Source organism: Atractosteus spatula, chromosome 11 (assembly GCF_055471065.1).
Source record: "Atractosteus spatula isolate fAtrSpa1 chromosome 11, fAtrSpa1.hap1, whole genome shotgun sequence".
In the NCBI taxonomy this organism is placed as follows: Eukaryota; Metazoa; Chordata; class Actinopteri; order Semionotiformes; family Lepisosteidae; genus Atractosteus; species Atractosteus spatula.
In genome coordinates this window covers 30257886-30285742 of record NC_142716.1, presented here as the reverse complement: position 1 = coordinate 30285742, position 27857 = coordinate 30257886, and the positions used below count along the sequence as shown (strand labels likewise).

The 27857-nt window shown below is 38.6% G+C and overlaps 1 protein-coding gene across 4 annotated transcripts in view; it reads right to left on the bottom strand.

Moving 5' to 3' along the window:
* Window positions 1-27857, bottom strand: part of bcar3 (BCAR3 adaptor protein, NSP family member) — a 125001-nt gene that overhangs the window by 52428 nt on the left and 44716 nt on the right. For 2 of the 4 annotated variants that reach the window (XM_088928364.1, XM_088928362.1), the window contains 2 exons: window positions 26525-26639; window positions 6744-7074 (listed from right to left, as the gene is read on the bottom strand). In XM_088928364.1, coding sequence (XP_088784490.1) covers window positions 6744-7074; window positions 26525-26639 — 446 coding nt within the window. Of the gene's footprint in view, window positions 1-787; window positions 868-6743; window positions 7075-15369; window positions 15649-26524; window positions 26640-27857 lie in introns of those variants that run through there. The other 2 variants (XM_088928363.1, XM_088928367.1) reach the window with 2 other exon arrangements.

The window sequence follows — 27857 nt, the reverse complement described above, 5'->3', positions numbered from 1 at the left end:
ACCACATCCTTTGTCCATTTTCCAAGGCAACAGTCATGATCTTGCAATGTAAAATTTCTTCCAAAAGTGCACCGAGGGAAAATGAATTATGTACTTGAAGATGAAGCACTCCATAAAAAAAACACAAACCTAGATCTTAAAAAGTGCATTAGGTTTTATGAGCCAGATTATTACAAAACTATGTGCAAGTATATTTCCAATAGAGAACAGAAGGCACTTCTTTACCCAGAGGGTAGTGGGAGTGTGGAACAAGCAATATAACCCTGTGGATGAAACCTTTACTTCGGCTTCCTTCAAGAAATGGCCGGATGAGAGTCTTGGGTTAATATAATATTAATAACCAAACAGGCTACACGGATTAAACGGCCTTCTCTTGTTTGTGTGCTCTTATGTTCCGAGTTCTTATGAAGAAGTTTGACATTTAAAGAGAAGCACAAATTTCTTAAGCAGATATAATGTTATTGTATAACGGACAATCTGACACGGGGCAGGTTTTGAAGCTGCTCCTAAACCGAAAGAAATGTAACCATAAGCTTAATGCTGAATTTCTGTTTAAATTGTCATTCCCATGCTCGTCGGACCATCAGTCACAGCAGACTCACTGCTAACAACGCCAATCCTGTCATTTGATCTGTAACCATAACTTACATGGTCACATACCATGGGTAAAAATCAGTGACACTTGTCAGACTCCAATCCCATCCAATATTTAAAACCTGGCTTTTCTTCTTCTGGTGCTTTAGTCTCAGCCATTAGCTACTGGTCTTAGCTTTCCCCAGTCACTTACCATTTGTGCTTCGGCTGTGCTTGATCTATATGCTCCTGGATTGCCCATGACTGTGTTTCGTGATTCTTCTGGATTTTGACCCTGGCTTGCTGTTTCTACTTTGCTCCCGTGTTTCCCTGTAAGTACCTCCAAGCCTTCCTGGAGTTTGACCTCCCCCTGTTCCTGGCTACGATTTGGATTACGTTTTGCTTGTTTGCTTGTTTGCTTGTTTCCTGAACCTGCACCTGAAAGCCTCAGACTGTAGACTTTAAAATGTTTGTGCAAACTCTATTTACTTCATCTGCTTCAACCTTTCACATTACCTAATACTTGGAGTCAGAAGAGACAAACCTACCGTATGGACACTCATGTCCTAGTACAAAGTATTCAGCTAGCCAACAACATGATTTGCTATCAATCACACATAAAGGGTCCACTGACTTCTGTAAGGAGCAGAGGAAATTAAACATTATGTTTCCCATAGTGGGCGGCACAGTGGAGCAGTGGTTAGCATGGCTTCCTTGCAGTTCTGAGGCTGTGGATTCTACCTGCATGGAGTTTGTCTGTTCTCCCCGTGTTCGCATGGATTTCCTCTGGGTGCTGTGGTTTCCTCCCATAGCACCCAGTCCAAAAGCATACTGATACTGTAGGTTAATTGACTTCCGGGAAACTCAGCCCTAGGTATAATTATGTACATGTCTGTGTTTGCATCTGTATGTCTGCCCTGCAATGGAGTGGCATCCAATCCAAGGTGTACCCTGCCTTGTAGCCATTGCTTGCTGGGATAGGCTCCAGCTCCACAGTGTCCCTGAACTGGAATATAGATATAAAATGGATGGTTGGGTTTTCCAAAGTGAATTATGCCTAGTACAATTAATAAAGCAAATCTATTGAAGAGAAGGTTCTCTAAGGTTTCATAATTGTACTTCAACCTGGAAAATTGCCTTTTGTTTTTAAACTGTAAACCACAGGTGATTAAAACTTCCTTTGGCAAAGCTTATTTTTGCTTAAAAAAGCATTCATTTGCTCAAATTAAGATGTGATTCCTATTTCTTTCTATCCTCTGTGAACTTCAACGACACAAAATATTTGATTCATCTATGTCCAGCTGGAGGTTCTTTTAATCTGAATGTCAAACAACATCTCTTCCAACGAGTTAAACCAAGTAAGAGGTTTCTGTGTGCGAATCAAGTGAAAAGTAAATTATTCTACAGCTGTGAAATCCATAAGAAAACTTGAATGATTTTATTTTGTTATTCAGAAGTCAGTTCATGTTATTTAGCTGGCCTTGAAGCTAAATAAGCTTGGAATAAACTCAGGTTTTTAATGACATGCAACATACATAATATTTTCTTGTTACAGAAACAATGTTTTCCCCCCACACTTTCAAGCTAGATATTAAGACAAGGTGAACAAGATGGCCTCCTCCCACTTAAATGAGAGATTGATGGGAAAATGAAACTTGATGGATGTGAATGATGTTACTGCTGATTGTTCAAGTGATGTGTGCACCAGCATGTTTAATTTTGCAGCTTTACTCTTTGGTATACCTTTCTTGTAAGAAACATTCACCACATGTAACTTCTTTGTGAAACAAAAAGGGAAATACAGATAACATATACAAAGTGAGTGTTAATGTCCTTTTAGGAATCCTTTGAACTGCAGCCAAATGCTTCCAACTTTTCTGTCTTCTACACAAAATCTTTTTAAGCTCCATAACTTGTCATTTCCAGCTCTGGCAAAGACCAGAGAGTAAGGCAGTGTGGTTCTGGAGACAGCTGTGCTGTTTTCTGAAAGCTGAGCCAAGATCCATCCAGAAATTAAATATTTATTTTTTTTATTTTGAGAGGTGCCTTGATGCTGCTAAGAGGTTTTACATTCAGTGACTTCTTTGTTTTAGAATCTTACCGAGATTGGTGATGTTTATATGTAGAATGTATACTAAAAAATACTTTACTTGCAAACTAAGGCTGCTTTGATTTGTACAGTAAATGCTTGGCGAAGTATTGAGCAGCTGTGTCCTCCCATTTAAATAAACTCTTTGCATATAACTTGTAAAAGGGAAATTGCCACAACTGATTTCAGTTTGAAAAACATAATTACTTTGTATTTGTTACAAAGTTTAGACCTGGCTGAAGATGAACAAAAACCTAGAGGCAATTTTTCTCCATGAGCAACTTAAGGAAATATACATTATTCTTTAATTATACAGGTCATACTCAAGAATAAAATACCTTGTTTTTATCTATTGGAAGTGCACAGGACTAATGAATATTGTCAAGAAAAACAAAAAGTCATTATGCATTAAATACCTGAGGGAACTCTATAGACGCAAAAAAGCATCTTGATGCTTTTAGCATGAGAAGACTGAGGATTTGTCACATCTGCTCTACCGCACAATGATGTGAGGAGTCCCTGCCTGTGAGAGGTAGGACTAAGCTCAACAAATAATCTTAGTTATCTACTCCCACGTGACAGACATCAGAACCATGCAATACTCATATAGAAAGCTCCACATTTCTAAAACACACGACTAGCCATTACAAAAGTTTTCTTTTCTTAAGTGACATCACATGGAACTTACAAAGAACTTACAAAGAAGCTTGCTGAAGCTCCTGAAGACACGTCTGCAGTGTGACATTCTCCCTCTTTCTCTGTTTTGCACCTCAATTTCATTCATTTAAAGCTTGCTAGGCATTTATTGAGGCCACAAAGAGACAGAGCTGTCCATCCTCTTCAGAATAGAAAAGTAATTGATAAAAAAACGAGAGTCCTGAAACCACAGAACGTTCTTGAATGTCATGCAGCGTTGCATGGTGTTGTTATGGAAACCAGCTGAGGTCTGGGTCACTGTTGCCACTGAAGAACAACCTGTTTTTTCTCATTCTCTCTTTCTCTTGTTTCTTAACATGCTATCTAAGATTAAGCATTCAACGTGAACATGTTTGATGGCTTGTCTCAGGCAATTCAAATGTCAAAGAACCAAAGTAATAGCAAACCAAGGAGACACCAAAGACATTATTAGCTTCCACTAGCTATATTTTCTGGTCACATGTAAATGAAAAAAAAACACTGAAAGCATTTTTTGCTTAAAATTGTCTATTTATAGGAGGCCATTTGACTCTTTTTGCTCATATAATTCCAAGGAGTCAATTAATCCAATGATGTCATCCAGCCACTTCTTGAAAAAAGCCAAGGTTTCAGGCAGAAGGCTTGACTGCTGTTAGTAGCTGGCCAGTACTGAGCAAAACCAGGACCTCAGGCTCATGGACCTCAGTGTGGACTAGCTCTGCCTTTAGGAAGGGACTCCTGCATAGCTCGGTCTTTACCATCTGTCTGCCTGTGTTTCACACTGTCTTTCTGTGGTCTGAGCTCTGTTTGTTTCATGCTTGTTGGTGTGTTTGTTCATTATTGTCTCTCTCAGTCTCTTCCTCTACCTTTCTACTGTTTTCGGATGGTGGTACTGCTACCTGCAGCATTTCCTACCACGGGAAGCCCTTCTGTGAACAAAGACGGAGGTTTAAATAAAGAGCTCATGTTCTGAAAATTATTTACTTCACAGTTCAACCCTTCGACGGTGCTGGTGAAGAAAATATCTATATCTGCTTATCTATTTTTGTGTCTATAAACCAATCTAAATAACTATTGATATTTATATTTTAGTAGCGTATTGTATAAATTTGAACTTATCACATATCTAAATATATTTATACTGATATAGTCAACTGTGTCTCTATTCTAGTTTATTCATCTTACTGATCACTCATTAGTATCATTCTTATTGATACTTCTCTTTTTAGTGATTAGCATCTAATTTTGTCTAGGGTGTTTAAGAGGTATGGATTACTTAAAATCCTTTTTATAGAGCATGCATTAAAATGGAAAAATCACTTTTAATTAATCACATCACAGCCTTTCAGGTAAAGACTGCTTTGGCCTTTAAAGCTGTGGCTAGTCTAAAGGAAAACATCATACTTCATTGTTGCAAGTCTTTGTTTTAGCATCACTGAATGTGTGAAATCAATTTTAGTAACGCATGTTTATTTTGGCCTTGTAGTAAGAGAATTGCTAGGAGCTGCATGCCCTTGGAATTCTAAGTGAACACCTGAATGGAAACTCACAGAAAGATGTTCCTGGCAGATGAGTAAGATGCTTCTTGTAAACATGCAGCACCTTGTTGTAAGAGGTATAGCAGAAAGCCTGGCCTGGCTGTGCACTGTGCAAACAAGGAGAACTGTATCCCTGCTCAGATAGCATCTGTTAGCTGTGGGGAATCTCTGACTCAAATGGAGATGGCTAAAAATGAACCCAGAGGCAACTGCAGGCCAGTTCTAACTTGTGTACTGATTATATCTTAAGTTGACCTGATAACCACGCCAGGCACTCAAAGTTGTGATGCTATTTCAGGGAATTGCTTAAGGCATATAACCCTAATGACGGAGGAAAAGGACTGAGATCAGAGCAATGTGATAGACATGTTTTATGTATATTCATAGACAACAATTGTTTTTTCTCGTTCGTCCAGACTTGAAGAAGTTTTCTTTATACTTTTTCGTGGCGAAATTTGGCTGATAATGAAGTTATCTCATCTTTTCTTTTCCTTCATGCCCCTTGTCTATGTCAGATCTTGCTGTTAGAATGCTTGTAATGAATATAATAGTGGAGGGAATAAATGTGAGTGCATAGTAAAGTAAAAAGTTGCAGACTCTCATCCGTTGTCCACACATTTCGGGTTCAATTCTGGTTTATTAGCCTGAGACTATGTCAGTAGACAGTGATGCACATGTGTACCAAGCCCCATCAAGTTATCTGTGGAGACTCCTGGGAGTACCTAGGGATCTTTGAGCCTCCAGAAGACACACACTGTTTCAACAGGTTGTATTAACTCCCCTGCAAGGTGGACACAATGTGTTGAAGGGCTGGGGCTAGGGTTGGAGTTAGCAGAAGCTCACCTACTTTCCTCAGTGTACTGTATGTCCAGGGATTCTAGCTGTGAGCAAGACTGGGGTTCCACATTGGGGAAGATTATAAAATAGAAAAATACAGGTAATTGGTGATTAGATTTAAAACATCCTGAGAAATAAAACTGAAAGCACTTAATTGAAATACGACCTGTGATTACATGGGAAAAATCAATTTAACTCAGTGAGAAGAAGTGACTAAATCAGATATATTTAATCTATAAGTGGTCTGGTTTTCTTGGTTTGCTTTTAGAGTAGAGTTCTTCCCTTCACACTAGTTTTGACTCTTTCACAAGCATATATTTGTAGTTCAACATAAAAATGCACATTTCTGATGCTGATACGTCTTAGAAAATTTTTTTTGAAAAAATTTAAATATTCCGGGTTAGTGTTCATCATAATATTCATGAAGGTAATGGACTGGGATTGGATGCTGGGTTTGCACAGTTCTTAACTTGCAGCCATTTAAGTACAGTTATTTCTGGAGTTATTGTATTTTAAATAGTAACAATTCCTTGCATTTATGGTATATAGCACTTTTCAACTTAAAGCTCTTTATATACTGTACAGGATGTTTGAATTTAACTTATTTCCTTTGCATGTCTTCATTCACTTTTTATATATTTTCTATTGCTTTTGATTTTTTTTCTTATGTACAATGTGTTGTGAGGTGCAACAGAAACTTAGGTCATGGCCTCCTAATCATCCCCATCACTGAACTGGCTTCACTACTCTATTTTCATTCTCCTCCCCCCGATAGCTAATGTGTGGTAAGCGTACTGGTGTAGTTTGGGTGCCGTCGCATCACCCAGGCAGGTGCTACACACTGGTGGTGGTGGGGAGGGGAGTCCTCATTACCTGTAAAGGGCTTTGAGTGGTGTGTCCAGAAAAACACTATATCAGTGTAAAGCTTATTATTCTTAAAGTCTGCTTGACTGACTAGTGATGTTCCTCTAAGGGAGCACCAGTCCCCAAATTTCAGTGCAGACCTTACAGGCTGACTGTCGCCTCCTTACCTGAACGTGGCCTTGCAGTTGCTCTGTGAGGGGACGGGGTGCTCCTCGATGACATTGTGGAGGAGCGGAGAAGAGGGAAGCCGGACCCGGGCAGGGTGAGGCAGGGTGCCCATGTGGCTGTACATGTCACAGGAGCGGATGGGGGCAGCCCCCTTCTTCTTCCTGGGCAGGGTGCCATGGATGGATGCTACTTGATAGGCGCTAGGCCGGGGCTCTGCCACGGCTGGCCTGCTGCTCAGGAGGTCCATGGAGGTAGCGAGTGAACACTGCCGGCTCATGTGCATGTTCCTTGGGAGGCTGACAAACTTCCCCTCAGCCATCATCTTCAGCTCTGAAGAAAAAGAAGAAAATGGCCATTTGTCAGCAAAATCCAAGGAAAAAGTTTTGGAACGCACTCAAGCACTCAGTACGAATACACATAATGTTTCCCACAAGAGTTGGACAGGTTATTGCTATTTGGCGTGATAAAAATAGAAGCAGTACATTAAGTCCTCATTTGTTTCTTTAGCTCAACTACTGAAGACCAATTGCCAACAAACCTGCTGTGTTTTCAGATAAAAATATCTGGCATTAACAAGAAACAACTAACAAACAAAGCTGTCAATAACCTGGCAAGTGTTTATTAGAAAAATAGCTCACAACCAGTTCCAAGAAATTATTTACAGACATTATTAATGACAAAGGTAAAACTACTTTTTAATAATAATATAATAATTCCTTACACTTATATAGCACTTTTCTGGACACACCACTGAAAGTGCTTTACAGGTAATGGGGACTCCCCTCCACCACCACCACCTGGATCTGCAGCCCCACCTGGATGATGTGATAACAGCCATAGTGGACCAGTACGCTCACCACACCAACTATCAATGTGGAGGAGAACGGAGTGATGAAGCCAATTAATAGATGGGGATTATTAGGAGGCCATGATTGGTAAAGGCTAACGAGAAATTTGACCAGGATGCCAGGGTAACACCCCTACTCTTTCGAGAGACACCCTGTGATTTTTAATGACCACAGAGAGTCAGGAGTTCAGTTTAATGTCTCATCGGAAGGACGGCACCTTTTTACAGTTTTGTGTCCTTGTCACTATAGTGAGGGATTAGGAACTACACAGACCACAGTGTGAGCGCCCCCTGCTGGCCCCACTAACACCACTTCCAGCTGCAACCTAAGTTTTTCCCAGGAGGTCTCCTATCCAGGTACTGACCAGGCTCACACCTGCTGAGCTTCAGGGGGTTGCCAGTTGTGAGTTACAGGGTGATATGGCTAATAAATGACCAAATTAGTTTTACATTTGTCAATTTTTTTATTTTTAGCTAATTGTAACTGATTTTGTCATTTAAGTTAAAATGATACCTCAAACTGAAATGTGAAATCACAGTAGGCAAGGGTATTCTTTTTTATGTGCTTATGTCCAGAAGGAAATTCAAAAATGCATTCTACCTGTCATATTTGCTTAGTTTTTTTTTTTGGCTTTTCTCAGAAACTATTTTCCTTTTATCCTCAAAACACTCAAGGGATAGCAGCTCATGTTAAAAGCAGTTTTTGTGGATTGCCAAGTTTCTTCCAGACAGATAGCTTGTGTCTTCAGGTGCCACAGAGATATAATTGCTATTTATGCACATTCTGTATGAAGAGCTTGGAGGACCTCCAGTCAGTTCTGCCTTCATGCCCAACCCCACTGAACGCTGACAAATCGGAGATGGTACAGTATATGGCTGTAGGCTGCAACACTACCCCACCCCATCTAGCCACCTGGGTCTTCTCAGGTCTCATAAAGTATTTACATTTGCATTCCAGCACCGGGCTGGAGAACAATTAGTTGGCATACCCAAAAAAGAGGCAAAATTAAATTGTCATTTAATATCTTCTTATTTGTTGTATTGATGACGTGCACAGACGTGGTAACATTTCTGAGCTGTTTTGTTATTTTTAAATATGGGTAATTAGTTGGCAGAGGATTTGGGACAATGATATACAGCCTAGTAAAATGCACTTCTGCTCATAGGGAAGCCAAAGGCACATTTTCCAATACAGTTCGTGGGGGAACTGAACTCACGCTGTAAATGATTTTTGTCTATTTCCAAACTTCTTTGTAGAACTGTAAACATCCTTTTGGAAAACTGGTCAAAGAAGAAAAATTCTCCCTATGAAGTTGCTTTGTATTCTTTATATTTTCTAAACATTGATTTAGTGCTTTGCACACCCATTTTAAGCTAGATATTCTTAGACTATGATACTGTACGACGCAATATACTTTAATCTTTATATACCTGCAGATAACTGAGTACAGAAAAAAAGCTTTCATCTCCCATGAAAAACAGATTAAAAACAGATTAAATATGATAAAAGTTTTCCTTGTGGAACTGGGCTTGGTGTACAAAAAGTGATGTCATCCGGTTTGAAACCTGGTCAGTGTCAAATTTTCCTGTGGTAGGAACCTGGCCTTGTGGTATAGTGGGGTTTGGCAGCGTCTCGAGAGTTGTGCTGTGTCTGTTCTGCACCCATGAACAAACATGATTGAGCTCTAGGGGGGTAGAGTTTCCTTCATAGCTCTTGTCTACCTTTTTAGATCGAGTTTTAAAAAGAAAGAAATATTCCAGTTCCACATGAAGAACTTTGCTTCAAGTAACAATATGAAGAAAGGCTAGACTATGGGAGCCATTGTTGCAAAATTGTCATTGGTGGTCTTAAATCAATCTAAAATCAGCTGAGAAATAAATTGAAGTTAGACAATGAGTTGTCCCTGAATGACCTGTAATCCTTATCTAAGCTGTCTGTTGAGAAGAACAGAAGAAAGAATCTGAGGAAAGTAGTCAAGCAAGCCTGATGACCCAGACAGAAGCATAGAGTTACAGTGCACTGACCCCATTTAACAAGCCTGTAAACCTATTCATGACTAAAAACAGTCCCAGCTCTTTCCCTATAAGGACAAGGTAGTGGCTGTTGCCATAGCTTTACTGTATTTTAAAAATTCATTGGGCTGAACACACTGTGTGAACACAGCTTTCATACTCCAAAATGTCCTAGAACAACCATTTTTTTTAAGAACAGAGGGAAAACCGAGTCTAGTAGACTAACATCCAGAAATTTGCATCCAAGGGGATGAGCTGACATTCTAGACTAAAATCCACAGAATATTTAGCTTAAGTTATCTTAGAAAAGTTTGTGTTGTTCACAATATTCAATAGAACAAAAAGGAATGCTTCATTACACATTTCTAAGTTTGAAGAGAAAGACAAATACAAAGGAACTAAAGACTATGAAGAGTTGTGTGCATGTACAGCTTTTACATTATTTATGAGATCACTAACGACCCGCATGTCCCCAGTTAACATGTGTGATCAGACTTGGCTGTTTTTGATGTTTTGTTGTTCCCACCCTCACACGTTCTCCAAAAAGATAAAGAACAGCTTTTGTATGTATCACTAAGATAAGAGCTGAGGCCCAAGATGAGCTCCTGTAAAAAGCAATTTACTATTCACCCTGAATAACCTGTAAACATAGATTGGTTCTGCCAGATGTGTGGATTACATATATAGAATTACTCATTTAAGCCACATTGGACACAAGTGTTGGATTTTGCTATGACACATTGAGCTACTCACCCCATCTGCAATCTCAAATTACAGAACATAATGACTACATTTCCTGTTTCAATGCACTAGAATTTCACAATCATTTTAGAAGTACAGTAGTTCATTTTCTAAGGCATTTACACACAATTGTTAGGCGTCTACTGTTTCTGCCCTTTGCTTGTTTTTTGTTCTGGTGTATTCAGGAGTCAACATATTGAAGTGAAACTTATTTTTAGAAAATGCTGAAGCAGATGTGCTATTGGTGGCTTGGCAGAGGGTAATCAATGCCATGACTTTGTTGTGGAGAAGGCCTTGGCACACACTCCTCAGCTAGGGGATTCCTGGTTCCTGGCTGTGTTGGTGGCTGTATCAACCTGCCTAGTAACAGTGACCACAAAAGGGAAGAAACCTCACTCATCAAACAGCAGCTGGGGCAGATGTCTCTTGCTGGATATCCTTGCAATCAAAGCCTGGCCCTTTGGAGTTGTCTTTCTTCTTTGCTTTGTGTTTAGAGTTCTTTATTTTTTGCTGTTTATCCCTTGGCTCTCTGTTTGCCTTTATAGCAGTAATCAATAGCTATTTGAGCCATCTATAATCCCCACCTAATTCAATGCAAAATGAGCTCATCACATTTTCCTGTGCAGACTGAATCAGATCTGTTTTACTGTTTGTGTCTTGCAAACAATTGTTATTGTGATTTGTGGAGGGTTTGTTCAAGATATTCAGTAGTAACAAGTGCTAGCCATTTTCTAAGCATGAGCAATTAATTAGGGTGTTATCTGGAGCAAAGATATTCAGCCCAGTAAATGGAAAATAAATTGAACTCAGAGATCAATCAGTTGTTTTCTTTTAAACCTAAAGGGGAAATGTTTAACTCTGAACCTGTTATACCCAGTCTACAGAAATAACTCCTACACATTTCAGTACAATGTAAGGTCTACTCTTCAGTGTCTTTTTTTAAAAACTGCTCCATGGCAAGTGAAACACACGGTTTGAGTGAGCTAATTTACTGATCTTCTTCTGGTTACTCAACAACAAATATCAAAGTCATGCATGTTTGGGACTGTTATCTTCTATGATAAACTCTCAGGAGTCTGTTTTCCCTGGTTATTTGTCTCCATTTTTTTACTTAATATTTTTTATTAAACTGTACATAACCAAATGAAACTGGATTATTTTCAATTTGCAAAAGATCCCATATGATGCTGGATGTGCAGTGTTGCTATAGAGCTATTGCTTCTGTTCCTCAGGATCTTGGGAACTCTTGAAAGTTATGGCAACTGGAATTCTGCTGGAATTCTGTCAAAAGGAGTGCCTAATTGAACCTTTTTATGTTTTGATTTGATATGGCACATGTCTGAAATATGATGTGGAAAACATTCCAAAATGTATAACTATAATTTAACTATAGTCATTCTGTATTCTGGTTTGATGGTTTGTTACACACTCAACAACTTTTAAAACTCTAAAAAGAGGATCCTGCTATAATTTACAGAATGTTTAGCTAATTTGATGCATAGTGTCAAGCAATATCATTTAAAAACTAAGCAAATTAAATTATTCATTCTCACATTTCTACAACCCCAATAAAAAAAAGTTCTAATATCCTGCTGCACAATTTGCAGAAAATTAAAGGAAACAGAAAAATCTATATTTTGCGACTTCTCTCTTATGACACAGGGGAAGATGGGAGGTGGTAATGTGACTTTACTTGTGTTTGCTTTGCTGGGTTACTGTAGTTATTTGACCTGTTGTGAAAGAAGAAGTTAAGCCATCACAAAACAGTCTGCTGGAAAAGTTTGGATTTATTTTATGTTTTATCTAACTATGCACGAGTAACCCGCAGAGTGCCTGGTGAAAACAGCCTGCTGTTTAAGAAAAGCAATTTCGCCCGACTGTGGCAAAGGACATCTGTTAACAGTTAAGGAATGCTATTGAATAATTAGCCTCCTGTGGCACAAACTAGCGTGTGGTGGCATGGTAAGGGTTAATCTCTTTGGCTCACGGAGCCTCCCGTTCATCAAGACAGATTGGCCTCCAGCTGGGGCAGTCTGTGCTGCCTCACTGTCATTCCAATCCACACTCAACACCAGATGCACTCCACTGAGTGACATCATCCTTTTCAGAGCCGCCAGCAAAGGCCTCTGTTTTAACTCTTCAGCGAACCAACTGCTTTGTTTGCTTCTAACATTAGCCTTCACTGCCCTAGTCCAAAACACGCGGGAAAAAACTACCCTAATGCTCTCAACAGCACAAACACAAAATCCATTCTAGCTGTGAATCAAACACATTAGCAGTATCTTTAAACTTTCTAATGTTTATTTTTCAAAGATCCTGTATGATATCTCCTTTATTTTATACAAAGAGCCTCCTGGTGATTAAAATTGCTTATACAATTTTAAAAATCTAGTACCAGTTAAAACAGCTGCTACAGCTTTTTTGGGTAAAGGGCATTGCTCCAACACAAGCAATGTCCTCCACCTGTGATACGAACCTGTGACTCTCACATGACACTACTGAGTAGGAGTTTTGAGCCCCTGTCCAATACTCCACACTCTTGTCAGTAATACAATGTCATTATTGTTGGACAAATAACAAATTTTCAACCTTTTATCTGAAAAACATGACCGTTGTTAAGGAAAAGTCAACATGCACCTCAGTTTTTTTAACAAATTTTGTTTTTCTTTGTTTGCTAGTTTTGTTCCCAAAGAGATAAGCATGACAACCCCTTCAAAGTGTGTAGTAGTGAGGTGTTTAAGTCTGACTGTGTACCTCACTCTACACCCCATGTTAGACAAGGTAGATAGCTTTAATCTCTGTACCTCCGGCCTGGTCTCTACATTCTTAGACATGGGAATAAGAATTAAGAAGAGGCACGCATATCCATATTTAGTAGTAAGACAGACAATTTGTTTACTCCCAAGATGAAAATTTACAGTTTTTTGAGAGAAAACACTAATCTAGTATATGAACAGCATGCAATTACTAAAGAAACTAATAAAAACCACAGCAATTAGAAAGAGGAGTATCAAGGGCCTCTTAATAAATATCAGAACAGTTTCAAGGTTGTTTAGCTAAATGAAAGCAGTAGAAGTGTATTTCTTAACATTCATGGGAGAAAACCCGTTTTTGACACTTTCCAAGAGAAGGACAGCACAACATTCTTGTTTCAACTCATCCCCCACACTCCTACAAGGAAACCTTATGAATAATGCAGTTTCTTTTAATTAATTCAGACCTGCATGAACAAAAGCTAAGACACGTCAGGAGAAAAACCACACTCTAAATTGTGCTTTACATCATTCAACTAGTTGACCACATTATCTGTCTGAATAAACTGACAAGAACAAAATTCACATTTTTTCTCAGCAACATTAGCATGATTTTTCACAGAGGAGCAAATAAGTTGTGCAGAACAGTCTGACTGCTAGCTGGAGAAAAACATCTGTTGCAGCCATACAGCTTGAACCCAGTTAAAAGGGCTACTCTTTAGAAATGCATCACTCTTTATTGTAACTCATGTCCCTAATTAAAGGAACACCAGAACTGAGTAAAGTAAATGAAGCCAGGTGAACTAGAACAGTTCCTCTGGACACACACTATATTTCACGTCACAATGGTTTCAGTGAAAAGAAAAGGTTTCCCAACCTGTGAGCTTCCCTCTCCTGTTTAGCCAGCATACGAGACAGCTCAATCAGACAAGGCGGGTGACTGCTTGCAATATCCTGAATCTTTCAGCTCGTACTTAAATGGGCACTTGAAAGGTGCCTGTTCACTTGACTTAAAATATGTTTGCCCCTAATTATGCTTCTGAATGGGAAACCCAATGACAAACAAAGACTGTAAAAAGGGCACAAAAGAAAAAAAAACTAGAAACGGAGGAAATGAAACTCAGATAGCCTTTCCCACTGGAGTTTGTAACTTAGCCTGATTGAGACGCCCCAGAGTCCCACACACAGAGAGTGAGGGATCTGCTCCCAGACCACCCTTTCACTCTGAAAGAACAATGACCCCAACTGTCACATGACAGACCTAATTTTCGGGGCCCTTCCTTTGTTAATGGAGAGGATAACGTCTTGCAATAGCTTAACATCCACAAACTGTGTCTGTTCCCAGCAGAGCACCTTTCAGCCAGCCAGAATAGCGTGGCTCTGTGTGACATATTAATCAGAATGTTATTAAATAGCACAGCAGCATCTATCATTCAGTTTGCCTCGCGCTTCCAGGCGTACAAAAATTGATTTTGTTGCCGCAGCCTAGAATTCATTTTTAAATCTTTTTGTTCACAAATTTTGAATCTTAATTCCAATCTTAATTCTTAATTGCAACTGTTTAAATCTGCCAACCAACAATTTATATGAACAAAAAAAATTATGTATTTCCACACCTCTAGTTAGTTTTAGAGAATCAGCTGGAGTTTATTTAGCATTACAGTTGAAGTAAATGTTTCCCTGGTGCACATGGTGCACATGGCTCTGAAAACAATGTGAATAAACCAGCATATCAGTAGGTTTTTGGCCTAATGATGGGCTTTGTTGAGAAATGTTACTTTTATTTATGTCCAGAACAAAATAATATCATTCATATTTAAATACAGTAACTTCCACTATACTATCCAAAAGTTTTTTTTAAGACAAATGCAGAGCTCACTCACTTTGTTGTATTCAGATATATTTTAAAATAATCTCAACAGTATGGCTACCATGACCTTGTAAACATGAACAAGTGTCTTTCTTGGTCCCACTTGGTGTGTGTCCCATCAGCTGTTGGCTATTGCAAATATTTTCTCAGTGTATATTTCCCAAACAAGCAACATGCTTTATCACAACAGTTGCACACCTTTAATTCTGACAAGGTTATATTCTGCTAGAAGAGAAAGTGAAAACAAAAAGAAAACAAGAAATAACTCTCCTTCCAGTCAAGGTTTTGTTTTGCCTTTTCCCTATTTCTGCATTTAAAATATTAATCAAAGATGATTTGGAATTTCAGTTTATCTCCATAAGCTTCTGAAAACAGTACCACTTTGTGCCTCTTAAACTTACCTGTATCCCAATCCCAATGAAGTCTCCAAAAAAAACTTGTTCCTTTTCTTCCTTAAAGAGGTATAGTCCTTAAAGAATCTGAGCCAGAAGCCAACGCATGCTGAAGAAGAAAACGTTAACCAGCAAATGTGCTGCTTTTCATTCAAAGGGTGTCCTCTCCAGAGAGCTTCTTGTTTCGTTTTGTATTCCCCAGACCTGTCCTTCCTGCAGTGTGCACTGTACTGGTGCTTCCCAGCCTACAGCGCTGCTCTCATGCTTCAGCTCCGCAACACAAACTCTGCTCAGATGATTTACAACTTCCCAGCCACACCCTCTTTGCATGGGTAAACCTGGAGTCACTCTGTAACAGCCCCTGCCCCCATTCCAAAAGAGCTTGCTCCCCTTTTAACAGTGAAAGGGATAGTTGTTTCAAATGTCTCTTTAACAGCTCTCAGACTTTTCTAAGTGCCAGAACAAGGGATTTATCTTCAAAGCTCACTTTTCTAGTAGTTATAAAAGTTTAAAGTTGAGAAACATAGGAACAAATGAGGTGGGTATGGGATAAAGATCTCTTGTTTTCACTTAAATCTAGTTTGGATTGTTATTGGAACTATGATTGAACATGGAAAACTGTAACACTGACACTGATGCCCAAAGGTTGTGACCACATGTTCTGTAACCTCCAGATGTTATCATGTGTTTGAAAACATCAGCCCTTACTACAGTTTAGTATCCATATCCCAGTATTTTTAGACATATCCTTAGTATTTTTATCCCGGCTGTTACCTTAGTGATTTCTTCAATCGTTCCTCAAATTGTTGTGTCACAGCGCTTTTCATTCACATTATAATACTGCATATGAAAACAAATTCACACACAACAGTGTCCCATCTGTGGAATGACAGGTGTATTTTTTTTTTATTTTGTCTTTGGTAACATTGCAATTATGCTTTAAATTCAGGCAGATGGTTGATCTGAGATGTGTGATGAGGAAAACACAGCTCCAGCTGTAAGCACGGAAAAAATACTTTTAGTTTTCTTTAAACTATGGACATAACAGTAGTCTCCTACTGAGCCCCTGAAAACCATTCCAGACTCTTTATCATTCTTATCATGGCTGCTGTTTAGGCTACTGACCCTTGTTTTATTCTAATCTTCCAACTCTCTCTTTCTGTGAAAATTAAGAAACACACAATACATGCAAAAATTCATGCACTTAAAACAAAATTGATTAGGCTATTTTCAACTGAGAAGCATTTAGTGCTAATATTTATACATTACCAGTGTATTATGTCTGGGTATTTTTAAAAGTTTCTTATTTAACCATGGGGGGGGGTAAAGAAATAAACAAAAAAAACAATGGAAATGTTTTGCTAAATTGATAAAAAAAGACATTATATAAAGTACGGTAGCCATCACTGTTCTTGTAATAGAGGGCTTGCATAACTAACACATTAAAACCATGACCCTCTGGAATTTATTTATGGCATTATGTGCTGGGTTTAAAGTGACAAGTTCTGGACCAGTGTAACACTGGACTTGCAGGGAAGCACGCTGAGTGTTTCACCTCCTTGCTCCCATTAATTCAAAGATTTGAAAGTTCCTCTGGTTGCTATAGCCTGTAGCCACATGTATGGGAGTTAATGATTAGGATTTGAATGGATGTTCCAGTTAGGCTTAGGACAGAACTAGTTAGTTAGGGACTGGGGTTGAGTATGAAGAAGTGTTGATGTTAAGGGAGTCATGTGCACTCTGAGCAAAGTAGAAGAATTGAGACTCTGTATTCCAATTAGTGAGGAAGTACTATACTACAGGGCTGAAGAGCCTGGCAGTCTTGGCTGATTATGTTAACTTGGAGAAAACAGGATTTGACCAGGTGATGAGATCTGGGGACACTCATCTGTCTCCACATTGGCTGATTTAATCAGTTTCTATTTTTTTAAATAAATACTTGTGGGGATTAAAACCCCTAGAAAGTTTGCCGAGTTACCTTCCAGTATCCAGTCCCACAGGACAGAGTTATACAGTTATATTTGTTTCAATTCCACAGTTTGTTACTTCAACTTTCCAGTTTTGTAAGAAATAATATTCTGTTGCCTCTCCAATGCTCACACTTGCAGGGTCAATTTAGATAATGTTTTGCTCAAAAGTCAAATTAATTCTCCAGTATTTAAAAAAAGGCAGAAACGTCTTATTGCTTAAAGATACAAATCAAGTCATATAAAGTACAGTAGGTTACAGTTACAAGAAAGTCTTGGAATTTTAGCTGAACTTTATTTGGAGGTTGATAACAACAAATTTTGTAATACAACAAAGGTGTTAAAAGTCTTCCTGACAATTTTTCTCCAGTATACTATTGAACTTAAAAAGAAAAGTGTAAATGATAGATGAAAAATAGTTCGCTGAGATTTTTTCTGTTATTTGGAAGCAGACACGGCTTAATTTAAAACATGGGTTATTCATGTTATTCAAATGATCCTCCATCTGAAGCTATTCCTCTGATAAAACTGCATTGAGGTTTTATTTATTGATGTAATAGCTGAGAACATTTAAAACACTCATCATTTTTTAAAACTCTTTAGAAAAATGCAACCCTTAGGAAGTGAAATCCAGCAAGTGTCCCTTTCATTATCAGGTTACGTTTGCTTTCTTTTCAAATTTCCGATTGCTTCAGTCAAATGAACTGAAAGAAGCCTGAGCAATCCCAGTGTGTTAACCAGTGCGGAAATAACCCTGAGGCTATAAAAGTGATACAATTTCACTAAATCCCCTGGTTTAAGTTGCTTCCCTATTGAATCTGTGCAAGGCTATCACCCTTCCTTGTCCCGTGACCTTTCCTATCAACTCAAGTTGTCATTTTGTGCTCCTCAGCAAGCTTTCATTCTTATCTGACTCACCTCCAGTATCCCCAGGCACCTGTAAACAGAAAGGGGAGAACAACTGGGACCATGTATCTTGTTTGCACAATACTCTGCAAGGGTTGCATTTTATCATGTACCTTGGTCTGCTGTGTGGTGGTTTACAGATGCAACAACATGTTCAACAACGGAGTCGTAATTGCTTACTTTTAAACAAAATCTTAAATTGTGCCTTAAGAAGAGAGAGGGGAATTTGGCTAGGACTGTGTTCTGACCTGTTTTTGCAAGATCAAACTAACCACACTCCTTGACTGGAATACTGTCATAGGAAGTCCTCAGAGCAAAATGAACGTTATTTTGTCCTTTCCAGATTTCTAAATTGTAATCACTGGGTTTATCTTACAACAACTTATTTTCTGAGGGGGAAACAGGATTAATATACGTGTCTCTTTGAGATGTTTCTTTCTAGTCCTTAGGGATTATCATTTTACCAGTGTAAACATTCATTGCTCAGAATCACTTCGGTGCAACTTGAAATGGTAGCTGCCTTTCAACATCTACAGTACTGTACCAAACTGTTGTTTACTTTAAAAAGATGGTCATTTGTAATAATGCCAAAATATTTTTTGTCTGATTGTGTCTTCTGTATTTATGTACACCTGGAACTGAACTTTTTATCACTGTTTATTGATTTCTTAATTATCATTTTAAAAACATAATTTGTAGTTTATTTTGTCTTTCCAACTGGAGCTAGTTATTAGAAGTTCCGTGATGATTGTATTGTCATTAATTCACCTCTTAGAAACCTCCACCCTCATACCCCTGATGCAAACTACGGGATTACAGAAAGCACCGGTCTCCTACCAATCTGCCACTCCTGCAAGCTTTTATAAGTACAATTCTTATCACTGAAAATCCTGGGGCCCTTAAGGATCAATGCATAATACAATTGCCCCTCTCTTAGGAAATCCTTGTAATCCAAAACTTAAAGTGTAGATCAAACATCACACCCAAGTCCGGATTTACATTAACATCCATATTGGTGTCTATGTATTCACGAATTCCCTTTGCTTTCCTGCCCAACAAATGAACACAGAGAACAACACATCAGACTCTGCCCTCCTGGGAAAGTAGTTTGCTATGCTTTAAATGTACAGTAAGATATTGGCCAACATGTGATTTTCAAGTGTCTCTGTACTGCCAGTAAAAGTCATGGAGAAGAAACAAATGCAGAAGTTTATTTCTTAAGCCCATGGGATGCCAGTGAATAACAGGGAGTCCAAATTGTGTTTGACAGTGGAGTGCAAGAAATGATGAGGCAAAAACACCCACATCATTTTGGACACTGAAAGCGTATAACAAGACAGTGAGACTGAGCAGAAAAAAAATAAACATGAGAGTAAATTAAATTGAGCAACACACTTATACAGTATGTAGACAATATCACTTTTATTTTTAAGTGATATACTGTCATGAGTATTTACAGTACAATGGTGTTTCCAAACACTTAATTTAAACTTCAATAAGTCAGCACTCTGTATGTTTTTTTATTTCTGGTGTGTGTGAGAACATTCGGAAAGAACAATTTTCAGAACAATAACTATGGTTCTCCATAATTAAATTGTATATCACTGGCCAATACATTACAACTATAAGTCTTGAAATATGGAAATAAAAAAAACATACTTCTCACGTGTCTCTGTATTGTAAGTAAAAGGCATTATATCCTCATTCACGATACTGGTACAACGAATGAGCCAAGGTTGACAGGTTCAATTGTTGCTGAAATATGGATTGGAAACTGCACACATTCAACTTTGTTTGGGAAATACACTGTTCCAGATCTATTGGGACAACAAAGGTGATGAGGATGTTAAAGTTCAATAAACAATTTGATCTGCCATGAACCATTAACTCTATCATCAACAGCCATTGTTTGTGCAGATATACTGTAAGAACTATTACATATTCTACCTACTGCTGTCAGTACACTTATTCAGTCCTGTTTACAAAGCCTCGCCAGGAAACTGTTAATGGTCTATTCTTTGGGAACAGTTCTTTGAAATTCCTGAAATTCATGCCAGCTGTAAAAGATGTCTTTAACACCTCTCTAAACTATGTATATCCTTAGTCAAGCTAGTTTAAATTAAAATAAGGCAAGGCAGAAAAATTTAAACAAGTCAAGAGGCCATTACCATGGCCATTCATTTTAAATAGATACATCTGCATTTATACTATTCTTATTAACAGCTGCTTAAAAGCAATTTAAAATCACTTGAGTCTCTCCCTCAAAGTATTTGTTGTACATTGGTTGACATTGTTTGAAAAGCCAGTTTAAACTGTGCTTTTAGTTAGTGGTTTATCTTGTACTGCATAATCTGTTGCCGGAATGCTCTAATCAAGTGCCAAGCTTCCAGTAATTTCACAATCTCCAATCCATCTTGAAAAAATGGTGCTACGAATTTTGCGTATCAATGCAGATAGCTTCACAGAAGGCCTTCACCCTTCCTCTGCTTGTTTTGCAAGCACAGTAGTTTTTCTTTAACGGAGCTCAAACAAATACGCATTTTTTAGTTTATTTTGTTTGACTTGGGGGAAAATTTTGGTTACGCAGAATGATCATAGATTTTTAAGCAGATATCTATTTAAATTACTATTAAATTAAATTAAATACGTGTTCTGGTGCACTATGGCTGCCGTCACATCATCCAGGTGGATGATGTACATTGATGGTGGTGGAGGGGAGTCACCATTACCTGTAAAGCGCTTTGAGTGGAGTGTCCAAAAAAGCTCTATATGAGTGTAAGCAATTATTATTATTAATTATCATTACTGCTACGAAGAGTATTTTGTATTTGAATTACTGGTTGGGACACCTTGGGGGTGTGGTTGACAGGGAAAAATCTGAGACGATCTTGTTTGGTGTTTTCAGATTCTCCTGGCACCTTCAATGAATGTATCTGCTTTGGCTGTTGCAATTCAATGTCCCTGTCATAGACAGTCATGGTTTGATCTAGTGTGCACTGTTAAAAATGGTTTCAACCACAACTGACTCCTTAATATGCAATTATGCATTCGTGAGTCCATTCATCTGTATCTCATTTAGGATTGCGCAGTCTGGGCAAAGATATGGCTATATTTGCTCTTGATTGTTAATTGCAAAAGGATGTAAAATTCGTTCAGTGGTAAGAAGTTGCATGTTGGCTCAGCTTTTTTAATGTAGTAATGCAAACTACAAAAATTGATGTTGCAAACTTTTTTAAACAAACTTGGAATGACTAGTAATTTGGTATCCTGGAACAAGGAAAGCACTGAAAAGTAAAAAGAAAAGCCTTTTAAGCCTTCTTCGGGTTCAGCTCACACCTGAAGACTGCTCAACAGTCGAAAATATTATATTTCCAGTGTGGAATTGCTTGTGGTGCTTGCTTTGCTTGTTCCCTTGCAGCCAACGCATGCTTCACTCAAACCATTATATATCCTGTAGCTTCACAAGCCAGTAGCACCAATTGATCTGCCTCACTGTGACCACACTCCTGTGACAGACCCATCTGTCAGAGCCCTGTGGCATCAGTCAGACTGCGAGCTCTGAGGTACCTTACTGGATTGTCAGCAGTAGCTGTAGGAACAGAGCGTCCAGTGCTAATGTCACTGCAAGGTCTCAGGCACCAAGTAGGACTCAGTGTTGTGCTGAAAGCAGAGAAAACCATGGCAAACTAAAGCTCACCAAATCCCTGCAGCTCCCACTCAGCAGCCCTGTCTAGAACAGGCAGTGCCTGTAAAATCCCCTGTGCCAGATGTGCTGTCTTTTGAGAACAAGCCTGATGCTGAAGTCACAATTACTTACTAGTTATTGTGTCACAGACTAACTACACTCCTTGTGAATTATTTTTGTCTTTATGAAATATTCTACACCCCGAACAAGTGTTTGAAACTTTTTTGGTTTTTATTAGACTAAACTCAGGCTAAAAAACTGAGCAGCCTCTTAGTTGTTGTGTGGCCAGCTACAGTATCCTGGGTCACTGTCCCAGCCCAATATGAGGTGGAATCTTACCATGGTTACTAATGTTTTCCATAAGGCCCATAAATAACTCCTCGTCAGCGTGCTTTTGAATTACTGAACCTCAGTCATCTTCCCTATCACATTACTCTGAATAGTCATTAGGGGAAGTTCAGGGAAGATGAAAAAAAAGCAGAATAACACAGAACAAAACAAAAGCTCTTGCTAAAATTAGCTTAGATTACCCACACAGAAGATTCATGTGGCTCTCATCTCTATGAAAGCTGTAATACAAGAGTACCCCATATGTACAGCAGACTTTTTTGGCTGATGAAGGAAATGTTCATTGCTTTTGGCTGAAAAGGCAGCAAATCTGATGTATACCAGCAACAGGGAAGCCATTAGCCATTAGTTAGCCAGTCCATGTGGTAATATGAGAAATGGGTTTAACTAATAAGTGAGGATTCCCAGGACTCAAACAGAAAAGAGGCTTCTGTTAGTGAGGGTCACACAACAAATACACATCTCTAATTTTTTAAAAAAACCTGTCAGAATAAAAAAACAGCACTGCCAAAAGTCAGGAATTTGTGTTAAACTTATCATAAAAATAATCATTTTAAAAAGGTGTGTATTAATTAAAGGAGAACTCCCACTTCTACACTTCTGCTCATCCATTTAACCAGTTCACCATTGTTTCTACACATTTCAACACTCCATCAGAGTGATTGCTTCATATGAACGAATAAATAGACATTACAGAGCCCTGGTAATCGTTTGTTCCCATGAGTTGTATGTCATTACAAGAAGGTTTTCCTTAAGAATTACTAAGTAATAACTGTTGGTATATTTACATGAAGACCAGTGGATCACTCTCAGTGTTGTATGGGCTAGAACAGATAAACTTCACAGGCTTTGTGAAATGAAAGTTTATTCTACCCTTTCAGATAATCTAGATAATTTCTTAACAGTACAGTATGTGCTGTTCATCACCAACGCTTTCCTTGTAACAGCAGTGCTCAGACTTGCCAAGCGCTAAGATACTTGTATTTGGCTGAATCAACTCTTGCTGAGAGACCTTTATTCTACCGTCTGTCTATGTATAGACATTTTCAAGATTTATCCAGTACAAAAGCTGGTAATAGTGACCAGATATTTCTCGTTTATTTTTTTGGAACACAGTGTTCCTGTCCATCTTTTCAATTTCAAACAATACAGACACTTCACACCTCTTACATTGCTCCTTGGGGAAGTAACCCTCAAACATTAGCATACCTACAATACAGAAGCCCATTATCACTCCACAGGGCTTACATTAGTGGATGATTTGGTTTGGTTATCAGACCCCTTTGTGTGTCTAACTGAAATGGTAAGAAAGACCAAGGTTTCTCTCAGAAAGTCTGCTGGATGTGTAAAGGTCTAAAGGTCATGAGGGGAAAATGCCTTAGAGAAAGGAGTCAGTCAAGCAACCAAATAATTCAAATATGAAAAATGAAGCCAATATCAAATAGACAGATGACACAGATTTTCTTATCTCACCATTTTATGCAATGCCAAGAAAATAAACCTAGACACAACTTCCACTTTCAGACAAGAGATAAACTATTCTGGATTTCTTCGCTGTTTTCTTCATAAATGGTATAATGCAAGGATTTTTCTGAGGACATGAAATAGTGCAGAATCTAAATACACCTGAATGTCCTACTTTAATTCCTCCTCACATTCTCTTTCAAGAAAAATATAGTTCTCATTATTTATGGGTAGGGTGACTTTAGAGGTTTCACCTGACCAAGAGGTTGCAGTTCATAGGGGGAACGTGACGATAAAAAGCAGGGGAATGATTAGGTGTTCATTGCAGTTGATTTATAATCTGTTTCTAGCCACTTAAAAACAAAACACAAAAAAGAGTCAAATAAAAAGCTCAGAAAATAAAGAGGCAGGTTTACAATTCCTGGAGACACTTTTGTTCTTTCAGATCTTAATTAAACATATTCCACTGCTGCCTCAAGGCAAATAAAGGTCACTACTGCTGTTGTTTGATTCAAAAATACACCGGTCATTTTATTTACACCTTCTAATGACTTCCACTGGATTTCAGAAAGAGAAGTACAGCTTTTCTTTGTCTTGTTGGATTGTAAAGTACTACAAAGGAGGCAAGGCCATATTACAGAATGCATTGCTATCTACAGTAATTGAAGAGATATTTATAGGTTTCGGAGTGACTTATGACAAAATATTTTAATGATCTTGTTAACTGTAATAAAATGATCACTGTTAACAAAACTGTAAACGAACTAACAAAAAATCTGCAGATCCTTCATACCTCTCAGAAATACAACAGGAACAGATTTCATAGATCTCATACAACATTTTTCCTTACAAACATTTCATATTTCCTTAAGCTTAGGCTCGACTAAGTGTGCAAAATGTGTTTAAGCTGCTTTGTGTTTGTAACACACCGATTAAAAATGTTATTTTTGAAGTTATTGAAAACAAAGGAGCATCTTCTTGAAAAGTATTTCAATGCCAAGATTGCATTCGATTCATCGTTGTAATAATTGAACTCCTGTAAAAACTTGTTTCACACCACAGCTTTAACGAATGTGGTTTTCCAGATGGTGAAGCACTGTTTTATTGTGCAACTCACAGCTCTGGGCAACAACACAGCTTCTGTGTTTACTGAGCAGGATGAACGTTGTGAATCTGAATGAAGGTATCACTGATTGTTTTAACATAAGCCCTTTCCTAACTAAAGTGAGAATGAAAGTCGGTATGTGACCCATATGCTCAACTGGGTTGTTACTGAGCAGTCATAGATAATACAAACAATACAGAGATGTACAGGCCTAACCTGTGATGCTACAATACGGAATGATTACTGGAACAATCAGGTCAGAGGCCTAGACGTGTTGAGACACATATTTTTTTTAGAAGTGAAGGCCCTTTTTCTTTGCATTGATTCATGGACCTATTCTGTTAGAGACATCACTCTCTCAAAACTTGGATACTACAACATAAACACTTTGTAAAGGGGCTGGAGACAAGACAAACACTAATTTAACCCGGGCTGTAAAAACATTGGGTCTGCCTGTCAGATGGATTAGATAAAGCCTGGAAATGGAGTGAGTTCCCCAGTGCTCTTGACTGAAGTGATGTTTGGTCAGTGTTGTGTTTTTTGGAGCAAAGTGAGAAACAGCTCTTGTTGCAACATGATTTCCACACTAAACAATTACACTGAGGCTCCAGCAAAAAACTGTTCTCTCATACAAACCTTTACACAATGTTTTTTCCTTATTTGGGATAATTTTGTTTTCTTCTTTTTTATAGCTTAAGATGTTACTTTTTTAAAAAAAGGTATTTTTGTGTGCTGCTGTTGAAAAGAAGATAAAAACATTTGATTCTAAGTCTCTTTCCCCACAAAATACATTAGAGGGAATTGGTCAAATAAAAATAACAGTGTAAAAAGCTTTCCTTCACTGTTTCAGTATTGCCATTCCTGCTGCTTGCCAGAGATCCTGACAAGATCCATAGCCAGGCATGCTTTTAATTAATGCCAAGTTTCACCCAACAATATTTTTCTCTGACAGTATTCATCGAGCAGCGATATGAGTGAGGTGAAAGTGTGCAAACCCTCTTCAGGCACTCAAGTTGGTAGGACTTCAAAGCAATGGTTCTCCTCTTTGTAGGTATGAGTATTAATGTTTCAAAGCCTTCTTTGTACAAATTGAATAAAACCACACTGGTTTAGAACTGTAACACAGTTTGTAGACATTAGTATCATGGTTGCAACACCAGGGCAGTGTGACTCAAAGGTGACACACACACACGAGCAGCAACAAGGGATATGCAGATCTGCGTAACTCACTTCATTAACTCTAAAAAATTCAAAAGCAACTACCCCAAAACAGAGGTGCAATGTACGAAAGTTAACAAACTGGCTGAAACTTGTTTTTGCAAGCAATGCTTCTGAAGTCGGATAGAAAGTGCCTATCGGTCTGTAGTGCTACTAAATTACACTGATGTACGGCTTTTTCACAAGACAATTGTCAAGTTACTTTGATTGTCAGCCCAGGACTTAACAACTTAAGGTTGACAAGTGAAGTCCGGTAGCTCTAATGAAAGTTCATGTAAATGGTAGTGATACAGTTGCAGTTAAACCATGTCCTTTAACATGCTTATACTAAGCTTTCACTTAGTGGCTGCATGGTTATGCTTTACTACACTTTCCTCTGCTTGTACCAGGTTGTATGCTAGTAAGCTCTTACAAAGGAGAGGAACTAGTTATGGTTCTGTTGGTGAGTTTGCACTGAGAGACCTGGCTTACCTCTTCTCCTCTCCATCTCTTTCAGCACCTGGATACTGGAAAGGATGTGTTCTCTATGTTTCTGGCTGCGAACTCCCATCTGTCTTATATCCAGCTCTGTCAGGTGGAGGAGGTCCTGGAGAAGAGCACAGGCTGAGGGTGAGATTGGAGGCCTCATGTTGTTCTAAATCCTCACTGACATGGCACAGCACTTTCATCTCAGTAGCAAACACTCAATGTCTCCCTGATCCAGATAGGGGCTGGCTGAAACGCCTTAAAACGTGGCTCAAGAAATACAACAGTATGTTCTATTTATGTTAGAATTGTCTGAACCATAGGAAAATTATGATGACAGTACAATGTACTTTGTTTCTGTCAGTGTTCACATATACTTCACCTACAAAGCATTATGTAACAAAACAATCTAGTATGTTGTGACTGTCTGAGTATAATGTGCACAAATAGAAATAATACCACAATGGAAATGGACCCAATTGCTCAGACCTTCCTGAGCTAGGCACATGGACATTGTTCATAATATTAGGAATCCAAGCCAAATAGCACTGAGTTTATGAAACAGAAGTTTTCCTGGCAAAAACAATGCCAGATCACGGGACTACGAAGAACATGTGAAACTGGCTGAATATGCAAGTCAGTCCCACACACCATAATCCCCATGACCACCTCAGCTGAAAGCCATCCTACTAGAAGGATTTGTGATGGTGGATCCTAATATTTTAGCTGGTGATTACACACACCCTGGATGGGTAGCCAGTATGTGATATACACATATACAGCACAAGCATCCCGCGATTATTTAGGGGCACAAGTTAACCTAGCCAGAAGTTTTGGTGTGTGGGAGGAAGCCTGAGCAAACAAAGAACATTCAAGCAGACACAGAGATAACATGCATCGCCACACAGAAGGTGTTTCTATTTGGAATCAGCACTAAACGTCAGATAAATAGGGGCGGAGTGGTGGCTCTGGCTGGTTCAAATCGCGTGGCCGGCAGAGGGATCCTACTCTGTTGGGCCCCTGAGCAAGGCCCTTAACCCCAACTGCTCCAGGGGTGCCGTATAAATGGCTGACCCTGCCCTCTGACCCCAAGCTTCTCTCCCTGTCTGTGTGTCTCATGGAGAGCAAGCTGGGGTCTGTAAAAAGACAAAGTCCTAATGCAAGAAATTGTCTGTGGCCAATAAAGTGATCTTATCTTATAATTTTGTACTGCATTAAATAGTATTGTATTACTGTCTGAATTAACCTGAAATCATAGCGAACGCTTGTGTCTGTGATTGTACATACTGTATATCCATAAAGTATATATAAAAAAAACAATACTTGCATTTTATACTTT